Raw genomic sequence first — 16,346 nt, 5'->3', positions numbered from 1 at the left:
TTTTTTTTTTTATTTCCATAATGTTTCCCCATTCTTCGATAATATTCTGTTCAAATTTGAAGTCATTCTGAACAGTTCTTTTTTTAAAGTAATTTTGTAAGTGAAACTTTAATTTGATTACCCTGTTAATCAAAATTAAATAAATTGAATAAATTAACACAAATAACACTATGTGTTTTTGCCATAAGCACAGATAACAAGTAGAAAACCTACATTTTCTATCAACATTTCTATGTATTTATAGTGGTGTTGCTGTTTCTGTTAAAATAAAACATTTTGTTTGAGAAGTTCTATCTCTGAAAAATTCTATTCGGTTCACCAGTAGAAAATATGCACACACAAACAGGATTATCAAGAGAAGAACATTCCATATATTGCAAAGAAAAATGCAGTTCCTGTTGAACTGTAGAGGGAACTGAAAACAGGTGTGTAGTGATGCATTAAGCAGGGGGTCTCAAAATGATACGAGATTTTTGGTGAAAAAATTTTATTTATTTTTGTTTCTCTTTCTAAATAATATCTGCAACTGTCAGTAAAAAATAATGAAGTTACAGATCAGAGGCACTAAAACAATTGCTGAGGTATAGTTTTTGGATATGTATTTACATAATGTTTTATAATAAGTTTAATAACATGACATCATGGATATTCCTAATATAAACTCACGAGATAGAAAGTTTTGTTAGCACATTCTGCAGTTTAAGACAATGTATTAACATTAATTTGCTACTTTCCTTGTGAGAGAGAAGACAAGACTGTTTTCAAAAATATGAGTACAATAAAAATATGTTTTCACAAATAATGAGATGTCACAACAGCATCACATACTGAGAGAAAATCTTTTTGTGGTGCCCTGTTTAACAATTATTACATCTATTAATATTAAAATATATTATTTAACAAATAATACTTCATCTTGTATCTGTTAAGACTGCTCCTTAGCAAATTCTTTGCTTAAAATTAGGAAAATAAAATTCGTGATGAGGAACAAAGTGCCAGGTAGAGAAGCCAGGAGTCTGTATCTTTCATCTACAAAGTTAAATGATATAAATTAAATATTTCAGAAAGCTGTACATTACATATACATGTAAAATAATTTTACCCATACGTACAACACTCAAACATCTACAAATACAGAAACTGAAAGCTAAAACAAATTATTACTAAATTCATAATATAAATTAACTAGAAATGATGACTGTAAAATTTACAAAGAACACTCTGTGAGATTTTTTATTCTAGTTTTGCTAGTTAACTGACTAACAAACTTTTTAGGTATTTACTTCTTGTAGCTCATTCTAAGTTCCTGTTGAAGCTCCACCAAAAAAATGTGTTCATTTTATTCCATAATACCTTAAGCTATTGCTGCACAACACAAATAAATGAAAAGTCATTGTGGTTGCAAAATTGCTAACATTAGTGTGAGATTTTCTTGTGACTCAAGTTTATTGATAGCACCTCTGGACTGACTGTCACTTTTCAAATCACATTTTCCTCTGTCAACAATATTTTACCCCTTTGACTGCAGATTACTGCCACCACGGCAGTTTTAAGTGCACTGTGCATTGAATATAGTTAAGTGCTACAGCGTTTCAGCACAGATGTGTCCATAGTGGTATCATCCACTGTAAAAGAAGAATATGCTTCTTTCTATGGTAGAATATGAGATCCATTTGACTGCGGCACTACTGGTGGCTTTCATCGCACTTTATCAATTGTCAACAAATGTTATTTCACTGCACACTCTGTAACCCTTTCATCAGTTCAACATCAGGCAAACCATACAATGCTTTATAGTTTTCTGTAAACTCCACACATGGTGATTCAAAGTAAAGTTCAGAAATTTGATGTCAACACTATGGCATACAAGCTCCACAATTTATAGTTTGTGGTAAATCTATTAAATAATATCCATTGTACATTTTTTTTCTGTTGATTCAAATTTTTCACACTTTGCTATGAGACTGTAGTGCTACAGACTGCAGTAAATAGTGTAAATATTGTAATACTCTCCCAGTGCATGGCCAGCCCATAACAACAAAAAACTAAGAAAAAACTAAGTACAGTGGAAGTATCCAGTACTCACCACATGTTGAAAGGTGTGACAGTGTACCACCTGAGGCACAGGCACTTGCACAAAATAGTAAAAGAACTCGTAATTTTGCTGTAATGATTAGTTACTGCTGTAAGAGACAAATAGTTTTTGCTACACAAGGTACTCATCACAATCCAAATAAAGGATCTGAATGTGAAATTCAAAATATGTTTCAGTAGTCTTCCTTGCAACAGTAAAAGAGACCAAAAGAATTCTGTGAAGTTATACACATCACTACACGAGGAAGTCATTTCAAATACGTCAGAGTTCTAGTCAAGCAAATGTCAGGAAATGTAAGAAATATTGAAATAACATATTATATGTGTTAACAGTTGATGGAATTGAAAACTTTCATCAGACATTAACATGCTATTCAGAAATTTTGAAGAACTGCATCTCAAATCTTGAAAAAGCATTATTAACTGAGTCAGTTACAACTGACTGCATCATGTAACCAAGATTAAAATAAAGAAAGGGGTTGGAATGAATGAGGGGAATTCATAACTTTAATAGGAATTTGTAAATGATGAGTTTGTATTTTACAGCCAGTTGTTTTGGAAAATCCAGACTTATAACAAATGATAATTCACCAGTGGTGAAATTGGGATTTTGTGGCTCCTAAGTTTCGATATTCACCATCTGTTAGTATTTCAATTCAGGCACAATGATTATGATTCACTAGAGAAAATGTGGTTTGATATCACTACATATGGGAGTCCGTTGCGCCTCTGAAGCACTGAATTTAGTGCTCTAGAGGTCAGTGTTTGAGAAATGGTACTAGTAGGGGTACAGGATACCCTCCACCGTGCACCATACAGCAGCTTGCAGAGTATGTATGTAGAGAAAATTATAAGTGTGTGCTCATATTGTGACGTTTCACATTCACAATAAAAAATGTCTGAACAATCTGGCTTTGCCTAGGTACGAGCGTGGTTTGAAAAGATCTCAGAACGGAATAGGAAAAAAGTACTTGCATCACTGAAACTTTTTTTGTTTTTCAATGTAGTCTCCTTATAGATTTATGCACTTGGTCCAATGATGTCCCAGTTCCTTGATCCCATCTCGAAAATGAGTTTCCTCCAGACCTGCAAAATAGTTGACAACTCCAGCTATTAATTCTTCGTTTGAAATGAATCTTCGTCCACCAAGAAAAAGTTTCTGTTTTGGAACACGACTGAAGTCATAGCGGAGCCATATCAGGTGAATAAAGTGGGTTTGGCAACAATTCATACCTTAGTTCGTGTAATTTTGCCATGGCGACAACACATTTATGTGGGCGCTTGTCTCGAGTCACAGCATCCATCTTGCAGATAATTTTTTCATTTCTAATTCTTCAGTTAAAATATGATGTACCCTTTGAGATGACATCTGGTAAGTGTGAGCAATTTCACACACTTTCAATTGGCGACCATTTTGTGGACTTTTTCAATGATTTGTATAGTGACACACCACAGCATGTATCAACTTCTAAGTTCTCCCGACCAAATTTAAATTCATTTGTCCACTTGGCAACAGTTGAATATGAAGGAGCAGAGTCCCCCAGTGTATTCTGAAAATTGACATGAATGTTGTTTGCTTTCATACCTTTCTTTACAAAGTACTTAATCACTGCTCAGATCTCGATTTTTCCATCTTCACAAATCACTACACGAGAACAACAACAGAGTCACGTCACCGCCACAGCTCTCTTCCAAGAGCACTGATGTGGCATCTATTTACAAGGAACAGTCCAATTAATATCACGTGAACAGCTTGTTGCGCTAGTGCTGACCTCTAGTGGTAATTCCAAGAACTTTTCAAACCACTCTCATATTTATTACCTCTTCCACATGCCTCTTCACAACCTGCCAAGCTTCCACCTGCCTCTTTACACACTCTTGATCTTCCACCAAACACCCTCTCTCTCCACCACCTGCATTCTCACACTCTCTTTCTCCTCTCACATCCTCTCCCCTTCTCTCTGTGCAGCTGTTCCTCCCCCTCTCTCTGTTCATGTCTTCCTCCTCCCTCTTTGTCTATTTTCTTCTCCCCTCTCTCTGTCCCTCTCCTCCTCCCCACGTCTCCATACTCATTTCCTACTGGTCCCATCTCCCATTATCCATCCCCTTCTACCCCTCTCTCTCTCTCTCTTTTCATTCCTTTTACTATCTACCTCCACCTTCCACCAGCTGTGCCCACCAACACTTATAGCCCCTGAAAAACATAACAATAAAATATACCAATCTTACTCCCACAACACATGTCATGCAGAGGAGCCTATATCTCTGGGACTTGAAGATCATTTTTTCCCCTGATGTATAGGATGCCGTACAAAGTAGGTCAATAATGCAGGCCAATACTAACGCAACAGATCTTTCTTGCAAGGCAGCCTACACATCAGAGACTTGAAAACAATTTTTTGCCCTTGATGTATAGGATGCCCTACAAAGCACATTGATAAGCTAGGCTGATACCACTCCCACACAACAAGCTTGTTGCACAGTGCATCCTACACACCAGGGGCTGAAAAAAAAAGTTTTTGCCTTACGTTTGCTCCCACAGGGACTAGGAGATTCTAACCTCCACATTGCTGGTACTCATGAAGTTTGTTGTTTGCATACCAAATTTGGTTGAAATTGATCCAGATATTTGGGAGGACAGATGCTCGACTTGCTTACACACAAGCTGCTTGGCATATATATAACCTTCTCCCTACAGCTTTTCCTACATACACCAAACCAGGCACCAACTTTCATCGATGAGAGACACTGTCCCTTCGTCATTGGGTGGCGGTTTTTGCAGTCTGCCTAAAGGGGGCACACAGAGAGGCAGTGGAGCAGTGTGCTACACAACAGACATATGGTACCCAGTGTTTATATCCTCATGTGGCATAGGGTGTGGCATACTGTGAGGAGGTCTAAAATTCAGTAGTAATCGTTCCTGCGTGATAGTGCACTGCAATGGATGGAATATTACCACTTCATGGTTCTTAAATTCTTAGCTGCAGAATACTGAGACAGATTTCACTGATGATTGACTGGAATTCTATCTAAGCAACTAGACTATGTTGAATCTGATGAGTATTCAGTTGCTGAACCTGAACTAATCATTTTGTCATTGAAAGTCCCTTCCATTGTAAACTTCTTGGCAGCACTACAGTGAAATACAATTAAAGTAACAGTGTTAGGGGCTATCAATGGTTTAATATGTCATTATCAAGTGGTGAGACCAACTTCTATTTGCTTACTTTTAAGGCCATGCACCAAGTCTTGTCTGTAGGGTTACCTGAACTTTTCTAGTGTACTTAGTGGTAATACATGAATATTGTGGTATTAATGCTCAGTGGTGTGCTGAGTATTGCTTAGCTTATAATCACTTTAAGTATGGATATCATGTTTCAGGTCTCACTGACTAGATTTATTCCTTTGTGTAACTATGCATATGGTGTGAATATAACTGTTTTCTTTATGTTGTTGTAAAGTGACTAATTATCATCAATGGTGTTTGTAAATTGTAACTAACATGCTCACCTGTAAGAAGCAAACCTTGATCAAAGTGTTGAATCAGTGGCCTTACTATAGGTGAGCAGATTGTAAATCTGTTTTTAGTTTCAATCACTGATTTTTTTTTCTATCAATTAATTGTCCTAATGTCAAAGTAACATATTTTCAATTGAAAACTGTTTCCCTTTTAAAATGTGTCAAATTTCTTTAAAGGCTCTTTAGTAACTGTAATAGGTGAAGTGAAGATTGTTTGTCTTAATTATTGTTATTGTCAAAAGTTTAACTGAGCCTTGCTTGCAAATTCTTTTCTTAGCAAATGTTAAATTTTATTGGAAATGTATCTTTTAAATTTTGCCAAATTTGTTTTGTGGACAATTCTGATAAATAAAACAAGATTTGTTGTGTAAGAGGTTCACTTTCTGAAGCCTAGTACCTTACCACTCCCTCCTTCATGCATTGCTACCATCTTTCAATTGCAGCAGAGTGTGGCCGCATCATAGGAAATACAAAGGAAATTCAGCAAACCAAGAAAATTAGCTTAATTAAAGTTTATTGTTTGGCATTGTTCCTTGTGTTTTGTTACAGATTATTCCACTGTCAAGCAAGGACACCCAAGAAGCGACTGGCTCTCCCATTTGAAGAACGAATTTTTATAATATAAACTAAGTTTAAAGGCCAAACCGTTGACAGAAGTAAACACAGAGACTGCATGGCACTTTGGACTGTGTGCTACTGCTGAATAAACAAGATATAAATGAGGTAGGTGTGGCTGCTAACCTGTGTTCCAAATTCCTTTCCGCGGTGCAAGACAATATTGAGTTTTCATAGGACAGTTCTCCTTCCTGAAGGCAAATATTGTGTAAGCCCAACAAATCAAAGTTGACCACCCACATTCCCTACCACAATCCTCACATGCTCATTCCATTTCATTTCACTTTGCAACCCTATATATAAACAAAATGACTGTGTCAAGCAGGATACTCGTAATGCTGCATCTGAACTTTAGTGGTTTGTTTTTCCCAATCATCAGCATGATCTAATCCTATTGGATTCAAGATTTGTTCCAAATTAATATAGGTGGGAAACAAACCCCAATGCTGGAGAAATTACAGGCTAAATAAATGCAGTTTCAGCTTTGAAGCATTGGTTTGTATTTGTACGAAAGGTTGCTAGGCGGGGTTAATGCATGTGCGGAGCAATTGTGGTGTGCCACACAGTGGTGATACTGGAGTGTCATACCACTGTAAGAAGCTTCCCAATGCAATTACAAGATGCTACAGGAAGGTGAGCTTTGTCAACTGAATCTAGTGTGGAGATGGTGCAGTTTTTGCATTTATAGAACTTATATCTACATCTACACATACAAGTCACTGTACAGAGCATGGCAAGAGTACTCTGCACCACTCCTAGTCATTTCCTTCCCTCTTCCACTTGCAAATAGATCGAGGGAAAAGCAACTGTCTACATGCCTCCATATGAGACCTAATTTCTCATATCTTATCTGTGTGGTCCTTACGCAAAATGTATGTTGGCAGCAGCAGAATAGTTCTACAGTCAGCTTTAAATGCCAGTTCTCTAAATTTTCTCAGTTGTTTTCCTTGAGGAGAGCATTGTCTCTCCTCCAGGGATTCAATTTGAGTTCATGAAGCATCTCTGTAACACCTGTATGTCGTTTGAACCTACCATGAACAAATCTAGCAGCTCGCCTTTGAACTGCTTCGATGTCTTCCATTTATCCAATCTAGTATTGATCCCAGACACATTAGCATCCTACAGGCGGTCTCCTTTACAGATGAATCATACTTTCCTAGAATTATTCAATAAACTGAAGAGGACCATTCACCTTTTGTACAACAATCCTCACATGCTTGTTCCATGTCATATCGCTTTGCAACGTTGTGCGAAGATGTACAAACAATGTGACTCTGTCAAGCAGGACACTACCAATGTTGCATCTGGACATTACTGGTTTGTTTTTCATACTCATCTGCATGAACTAACATTTTCTACATTCAGAGCTAGTTGCCATTCATCATACCAACTAGAAATTTTGTTAACTTATCTTATATCATCCTGCAGTCACTCAACTTCAACACCTTGCTGTACAACACAGCATCATCAGCAAACATCCGAAGATTGCTGCCCACTGTGTCCACCAGATGATTTATGGGCATAGAAAATAAAAGTACTCCTATCACACTTCCTTGGGCACTCCTGATGGTACCCTTCTCTTCAGTCGTCACTGAAGACAACATACTGGTTTCTATTACTTAAGAAGTCTCTGAGCCACTCACATATCTTCGTTTAGAGTCACCAGTGGGGCACCACGTCAAATGCTTCCTGGAAATCTAGAAATATGGAAGATGCCTGTTCTCCTTCCTCCATAGTTCACAGTGCATCATATGAAAAAGTGTTAAAAAGGTTAACTTGGTTCCAGCCAAACCTGTTTATTTATTTATACGCAACCAGAAAACTTCACTGTCACACTCAAATTCGAGGTCAGTAGACACAATATTTCTGTCAGTTGCAATGAACACTCTCCTCTTGTGGTATCTAATCTTCTTTCCAACATATGTTTCATGACCCGCTAAATATCTCACAACTATCGTCTTCAGGTTTCTGCCAGATCTCAGTCCCAAGAATAATATGTGCACAAGATATTTCCTGGAGGGCAATAAATTCGGGAACTTTATTATCAATACTTTGACTTACTGATAAAATTTTGACAGTTGAAGTGTCTTTATTCTCTGCACAAAGTCGACAAAGCTTTTGGTTGAGATCCCCCTCTCAGCTCCAAACCTAGGATCCTGATCAACTCTGAGAAGAATGTTGCAAATTGGAGGTCAGCAGCCTTCTCCACCCTCCCAGCCATTTTAATGAATTCAGCAAACTCCAGCCCACATGTGCCTGCTTAGACCCTGCTGAAGGAACAGCCAGATATTCACTTTCAGAACAGGTGAGGCCAGATGGTCAGCTTCCACCTCAAGTGACAAAATCGTGTTACTACATACCATCCGACCTGCTGTGAGGCTGAGTCCACTGCACCGGGTACAATAGGAAATGCCACATCAGCACATCCTGCGAGCAAAACGAACACCTGGGGTGTCCCATGTGATATGCCAAATTCTCCACCACTGCTGTACTCCAAGCCGTCAGTCTGAAGGCTGCTGACCATAGCTGAAAGTGCATTCAGCTGTTTGTGAAATGCGGCCAACTCTTCCAGTGTCTGCACATAATGCACACATCCTTCCCATCCCAGCAAGACTAACTGAAGAAGTAAACTATACACAGAAACTTAGATAAGCAACTTGCTGCCCACATGGTGTGTCACCAATGGACTCTGGTGCCTTAATAAGCTGTGTAGCTGATTGTTCAGGAGAAATGAAAACTGCACTATGCTACAGACTGCCTGAATGTACTGCATTACAGACTGCCTAAATGTACTACTACAGATACAAAATGCAAAATTAAATCTCTCAAATAGAAAAACACAAACGAGACAAGAAATATGCTTTTAGTGAAACACAGTAAAAGCTAAGTATGTATCTTGCTGCTCTGGAGATATGAGGCTGATGTCCTCCAGTTTTTGCACATTCTTATATTTCTGATAATATTCTGGGGGGGTGGCAAGGGAAGGGGAGAATTAAAGTTTTGCCCACTACATACAGGACATCCACAGGGCTTGATTTCTGCTACATTCAGGTGCTACTGAGAGTGAAACAGCGATATTTTGGAAGGCATGTTCCTGAGGACCGATCACATGTGATTTTTGCTAGAAAGTCTACAATTTCGTTGGTCTTTTATCAGTTGGTACCGACCTTTGAAAGCTTTTGCTTTATAGATGGAGACAGTAGTACTATGGACGCTGAAGCTACAGTGGCAAGGCCAGTGAATCTGGGGGCAGAAAGAAACAGCAAGGTTCTTTTCATGTGAGCAGCTCTTTTCACTGTAATCAGTCAGGGCACATAGCTAGGGTTTGTTAGTTTCGGTGCACTAATCTCAAGTGGGCAGTGAACTGCTATTAATTGGGAGTGGGTTTGTTGCTCACTGGATTCAAGGAGTAGCTGCTCCTTAATGGGCTATCATTGGCACCAGTGTGATAACAAAATTTGTAAATTCCCACCTTTGCTGTCAGTTAATCACAAATTCAGTACTGTGAATGGATAAAGTCAGCCATTAGGCAGTATGGTGTGGATCAATGTGAAAATATACGATATTTTTGGCCATTGGTGTTCCTGGTAGCTAGGCATCTTTCTTTGTCTGTTATCTTAGGATGTGACTAAATAATATGGACACAATGTGTTTTGAAAAATGCTGGAAAAATTGCCGAGGTTAAATTTAGGCCAGATAGGAAGTATAGATTGTTAGTGTGTAACAGGGTCAGAGGTATCAATGCAATGGAAGGGGTCGAGAATAAATTTCAGTTTGATCATCTTAAACAATAGGAAGCTCAGGAAACTGACTCTGTAAAGATCGTTTCTCTGATGTTTTTATGCTGTTAGGCCTTACAAACATGATCGAATATGATATTCAGTTAACGGTTCAGGTCCCAGTACGGCAGTCACCTTACTGCCTATCCCGAGCCAAGGTGTGAGAACTGAAGCAGATTATTAAGTAGTTGTTTCAGATGGAGTCATTAGCCCCTCTGCTTCCACCTTATGCAGCTCCTATGTTTTTAGTTCCTAAAGAGGAAGGTAAGGGATACCCACCAATAGTGGATTATTGGGCATTGGACCAGTATGTTGTATCAGAGTCAGTTTCATTACCACAGCTGCACAATTGCTTTATGTGTTTCGTGGGAGCACATTATTTGACAATACTAAATTTAAATCAGGCCTATTATCACATAACTTTAATCGAAAGATTCAGATACCTTATGGACTTCTGTTCTGGCTGAAAACTGAATTCACCATAATGACATTTGGCTTAGCAATGTTTGGTGCTGTGATGCTACCTACATATTGGATTCCTTCTTGGGAGGGCTAAAATCGTAGTTTCTCTATAATTATTAGGATGATACCAGCTTAACGCAACATTTTAATCACTTAAGGCAGGTTTTGCAGTGGCTAACAGAGTCCAGCCTTATCTGTGAAGCCTAAAAAGGTTGATTTAGCATGTTCAGAAATTTCCTGTCCATGTCTTTAAATCAAATTCATGGCATTTTTTTAGTCTGAGAGCCAGGAGCCAGCATTTGATGCATTAAAGGTGGCTCAAATAATGATCCAGTTCTAGCAATCCCAGATTTTGGGACGGAATTTGAGCTTGAAGCAGATGCATCCAATATCCGCATAGCAGCAGTTCTGTTTCAGGAGCAAGATGGAGAACGTCAGCCCATTGCTTATGCTTCCATGTCCTAGTACATTTCTGAAATGAATTATTTAGTTCATGTTGTGGAGTTTCTGCGAGATGCATGTGCATGAGCATGATCTTGTTCAATACACAGCAGGATGATGTTGATTGTTTGAGTTCTGGAGTGGCAGCTTCACCATGGACAGATAATGACCAGTGTTTAATACACTCATGTGGGATAGCATGTGGTGTATCATGAGGATGTGAGGAATTTAGCAATAATTATTTCTTTTTCTGATGGTGTACTGCAATGGATGGAAGATTACCTACCATCAGTTGATTCTTAAACTCTTGGCTGCAGCTTGTAGAGAAAAATTTCACTGACAGTTTACTGGAATTCCATGTAAGCAACTGAAATGTGTTGAATCTGGCGAGTCTTTAATCATTAAACCTGAAATAATGATTTCGTAACTGGAAATACATCTCATTGTAATGTTCCCAGCAATACTATGTTGAAATAAAATTAAGAGTGGGAGTGTTAGAGGCTATCAAGGGTTTAATAGGGCATTTTTCATGTGGTGAGGACAACTTGTATTTGGTTACTGTTCCAGAAACTCATCACTTTTAAAGCTGTGCACCAAGTCTTGTCAATGGAGTTATCTTAACTTTCCTATTATACTTACTGGTAACACACGTATATTATGATTTTAATGCACAGTGGCATGCCAAGTAATGCTTAGCCAATAACTACTTTAGCATGTATTTCATGTTCCAAGGCTCACTGATTGGGTGTATACCTTTATGAAATTACAAGTATGGTTGTATATAACTCCATTTTCTTTATGCTACAGCAAAGTAGCTAATTACCATGAGTGGTGTTTGTAAACTGTAAATAATGCCCTCACCTGTAAGAAGTCAACTTTGATCCATGTGTTGAGTCAGTGAGTTTACTACAGAAGAGAAAATTATAACTCTGTTACTACTTTCAATCTCTGAAATTTTATTTTGTCAGTTAATCATGCTAAACTAAAGTAACTCTGATATTCAACTGAAAATTGTTTCACTTTTAAATTGTGTCACATTTTATTGAAGGCTGTTTTGTAACTTAATAAGTGGATTGAAGATGATTTTTGTTAATTCTTTTAAATGTCATAAGCTCAATGAAGAATTTGTTGCAAATTATTTTCATGAATGATGTTAAATTTTATTGGCAGCATGTCTTTTAAATTGCGTCATATTTCCTTTGTGGACACCTGTAGTAAATGAAACAAAATTTGTTCTACAAGAACCTTACTTTCTATAACCAAGTACCTTAATGCACACTCCTTCTCATATCGCCACCACTTTTCATTCATGCTGAACTTATGTATTGCACAAATCTCCTCCTCCTCCTCCTCCTCCTCCTCCTCCTCCTCTGTGTCCACCTCTTCCCCCCTGCATCTTTCTGTCACCTCATCCTACCACCTCCATCTGTCCTTCTCCTTCTACCCTCTCCATTCATCTACTTCTCCTGCCCCTTACCCATCCATCTCCTCCTCCCATCACTTGCTCATCTCCTCTGCCCCTCCTCTCTCTGCCTATCCTCTCCTATCCCTCCTCCTCCTATCTGTCTCCTCTTACACCCTATTCTTGACCACCTTTGTCTCTGACCTCTAACTGCTCATCTCCTCCTGTTCCTCTCTCCCTATCCCTATCCATCTCTTCCTGATCCATTCTCTGAACCCCACATGCCCTATCTGTCTCTTCTTCCTACTCACTTGTCCCTTCTTTTCTTCCACTCCTGTTCTTCTCCATCCCTTCGTACCCTCCTTCTCCTTATCCATTCCTGTTCCCTCTTTCTGTTCATCCCCTCCTATATCCATCTGCACATTATCACTGTTGTAGATATCTGCACATTTAGCACCTACAAAACAGGTCACTAAAGCTACAAAATCGTTTCTTGGCACTAATGTGTCGGCTGACATAAAAAGTGGGTCAATAAAGCAGGTCAATACTACTCTCAAAACATACCTGTCATGCAGGAATTGGAAAAAAAACTACATTTCTGCCTATATCTCCTCTTGTTTGTGAGGTAGGAGGTTCTAAATCATTGGCTGTTTGTATGTCAAAAATGGTTAAAATCAATCCAGTGGTTGAGGAGGATTTCTCACACATACTTACACAAAATATGCTTCACCTGTGTATGAACATGAAAAATATATTGAACACACCTCCCCCCCCCCCTCCTCTCTGTCCAACTCATCCTCCCACTTATATCTGTCTAGTTCCTCCTCCCCACTCCTCTGTCTCTCTATCAACTCCTTCCCCTCTGCTTGACCATTTCCTCCAACCCCTTTCTCTGACCATATCCTCCTCCCCCTCTCTCTTTCCATCTCCAAACCCCCTCTTCCTTTTCCACGTGCTCATCATCCCTCTACACCTTCCACCTGCCTCATGCATCTCCAGCTCCTCCCCTCTCTCTGCCCATTTTCTCCTCCCACTCGCCCTATCCACCTCAAACTGCCAAAACCATGCTCATTGGCACATGAAGTCCCTGCAATATAGTTCAATAAAGCACACCAATACCACTCCCACAACACACCTTTTATGCATGGCAGGCTCCATGGCTGGAGCTTGAAACTCATTTATTTGCCCTCCTGAAAATTATTTATTTGGGCTTGATGCACAGGCTGCCCTGCAAAGCAGGTCAATAAAGCAGGCTGATACTCCTCAAACATAACACACCTGTCAGGCAGGCCAGCCTACATTTCAGGGCCTGGAAACCCATTTCTTGCCCCTGACTTGTATGCTGCCCTGCAAAACAGATTGATATGGCTGACCAAAACTGTTCACACACAATATATCTGTCATGCAAGGTAGCCTAAATGCCATAGACTGAAAAAAAAACACATTCTTGGCCAAGAGGTTATAAGCCCCACAGTGCTGATACCCATAAGCTGTACTGCTTCTGTGCCAAATTTGATTCAAATCAATCCAGCTTACCCCATTTTTCTGTCCACCTTATCCTCCCACATCTTCCTGTCCATCTCCTCCCCTCCGTCTATCTCTCGATCTCCTTCCCCTCCCTCTCTTTGTCCATCTGCTCCACACTCTCTCACCAACCTTATCTTCCTTCCCCCCTCCCTCTGCCCACATTCTGCCTTCCTCTCTCTGATTGTCTTCTCTTCCCCCTCTTTCTTTTCCACCTGCCCATTATCCCTTCCACTGGCCTCCACTATCTTTCCCTCCTCTCTCTACACAACTCCTCCCACTCTTTCTGTCTGCCCCCCCCCCCCCAATCCCTCTCCTCCACCCCTCCACATGTCAGTTTCATCCTACTCTACAATCTCTCTGTCCATCCCCTTCTCCCCCCCCCCCTCTCTCTCTCTCTCTCTCTGGCCATCACATCCTCCCCATTCTCCCACTCTTTCTGTCCATCTCAACCTCTCCACTGTCTGTCTACCCCTCCTCACTCCTCTCACTGTCCATCTCCTCCACCCCCTTGTCTCCAGCCATGTCATTCTCCTTCACACACTCTCTGTCCACCTCATCCTCCCCCCCTCTATCACTATCCATCTTCTCCCACCCCCTTTCTCTGCTCAGCCATACCCATCTGTATGCATAGCCCCTGCAAGGTGTGGCAATACTAGCCAGACAACACACCTCCTCCCCCACTCTCTGACCATCTCCTTGTCCCTCCACTCTCTGTCCATCCTCTCCTCACACCTCTTTCTGTCCATCTCCTCCACACCTGTCACTCTGACCATCTCATAGCCCTCAATACTCTCTCTGTCCATCTTCTCTTCCCCTCTTCCTCTCTCCATCTTCTCCTCCCCCTCCCTTTGCTCAGCTGTGCCCAGCTGCACCTGCAGTCATTGCAAAACAGATTGATAAAGCATGACAATACTACTCCGACCCAACATTCCTGTAGTGCAGGGCAGCCTACATGTAAAGGGCTTGTTTCATGCCCCTGATATGTGGGATGCCCTGCATAACACATTGATGAATGAGTTCATGCTACCCCCACAACATGCCTGTCATGCAGGGCAGCCTATACTGACGCCTATACTGAAAATACACATTTTTTTCTCTATCTTCGCTCCTACTGGAGCTAGGATGTTAGAAACCCCATAGTACTGATATACATGGAGATTACTGTTTATGTACCTAATTTGGATAAAATCTGTCCATGGGTTCAGGAGGAAATCCTTGACATACATACATAAATATATACATACGTACTGCTTAGTCTTTATCCCCTGGCTTCACTCATGTAAGCCGTCGACACATTTATTGCACATATCTCTTCCTCCCACTGAAGCGTTCCTCATCCTCCTCTCTCCAAAGACTGAGATATTTCAATAAAAAAATTTCTCAGTAAGTCGCGATATTAAGAGATTATGAATACTGAGAAAGCTTGCAAACTTGAAAACTGTGCCAACAAGGAGAAATCTCCAATGGTGATCAATAAGGGATAGTCCCTTATTAGACAAAATGCTGTAAATTCCTAATGACTGTGAGTCAGTATGTATTTATGAAATTATTCATTATAAAAATTAAACTGTGGGGCCATGGACATCAGGCCACTAAGGCGTTTGATGTTGTTTGGTAGTTTACCGATCAATTTGACAAAATTCTTGCATAAAAATGGAAGGAAGAATGAGGAAATGATCTGGACTATGTGGGCTCAGCCTTCTGTGAATTTCACACTTAATTAGTGATCTTTGTCTGGATTACTTTGAAGGTATGCAGGTGGCACAAAGCAGGATGGTTTTGGACAATGAGTGTGTGGTATGTGGAGCGAGTCGGCCAGGGCACCAGAGGTTTGGAGTTCTGGAAGGTACACAAAAGAACAAACTGGCTCCTGTGAAGGCACTTAGCCTGATTTTCACTGTTGGTTATTGCCTGCCCTGTGAAGCAGTCTCCACAATTCGGCATGATATTTTGAAAACACACCAGTGACTTGGATGTTATGTGGGCCAATTCAGCACTAGTCAAGGTGGTCTGGTCTCTTGCAGGTATAGGGAATGGAAGGTCAACAGCCATCTTGTCCAAGTTAAGTAACTTCCATACATGTATGTCCTTACATCTGGCTTTTTGTGTCACACAAGCTCACAGGTGAACAAAAAGCAAAATGAACAGAAACTGCTGGTGATTTTATTTCCATGTGTGACCAGGATCCAATGCTTCTGAACACCATTGCCACGGGAGATGAGACCTGGTGCTACCAATTCGATCCGGAATCAAAATGGCAATCGATGTCATGCTGTTCACTGTCTTCCCCCTGACCAAAACAAAAGTTGTCTCCAAAAATCCAAGCTGAAAACACTGTTGATTGCCTACTTTGACAACAATGGCATCATCCACAAGGAATTTGTTCCTGCAGGTCAAACTATGTATGCTGCATTTTACAAGTCTGTTTTGAACAGACTGCTATAGTGTATGCTGCGGGTCCAGCCAGAGTTGCACAGGATTGGAAAATGGACGCTGCTCCATGACAA

The 16,346-nt window shown here is 40.1% G+C and overlaps 1 protein-coding gene across 1 annotated transcript in view; it reads right to left on the bottom strand.

Annotated features, from left to right (window-relative positions):
• Window positions 1-925: 925 nt before the first annotated feature.
• LOC126456202 (glycerol kinase-like) overlaps window positions 926-16,346 on the bottom strand; it is a 213,854-nt gene continuing 198,433 nt past the window's right edge. The window contains exon 12 of the mRNA XM_050091956.1: window positions 926-1,029. Coding sequence (XP_049947913.1) covers window positions 926-1,029 — 104 coding nt within the window. The remainder of the gene's footprint in view (window positions 1,030-16,346) is intronic.

This window comes from Schistocerca serialis, chromosome 2 (assembly GCF_023864345.2).
Source record: "Schistocerca serialis cubense isolate TAMUIC-IGC-003099 chromosome 2, iqSchSeri2.2, whole genome shotgun sequence".
Taxonomy (NCBI): Eukaryota; Metazoa; Arthropoda; class Insecta; order Orthoptera; family Acrididae; genus Schistocerca; species Schistocerca serialis.
The sequence above is the reverse complement of the archived record's forward strand: the minus strand, read 5'-3'. Positions and strand labels throughout refer to the sequence as shown.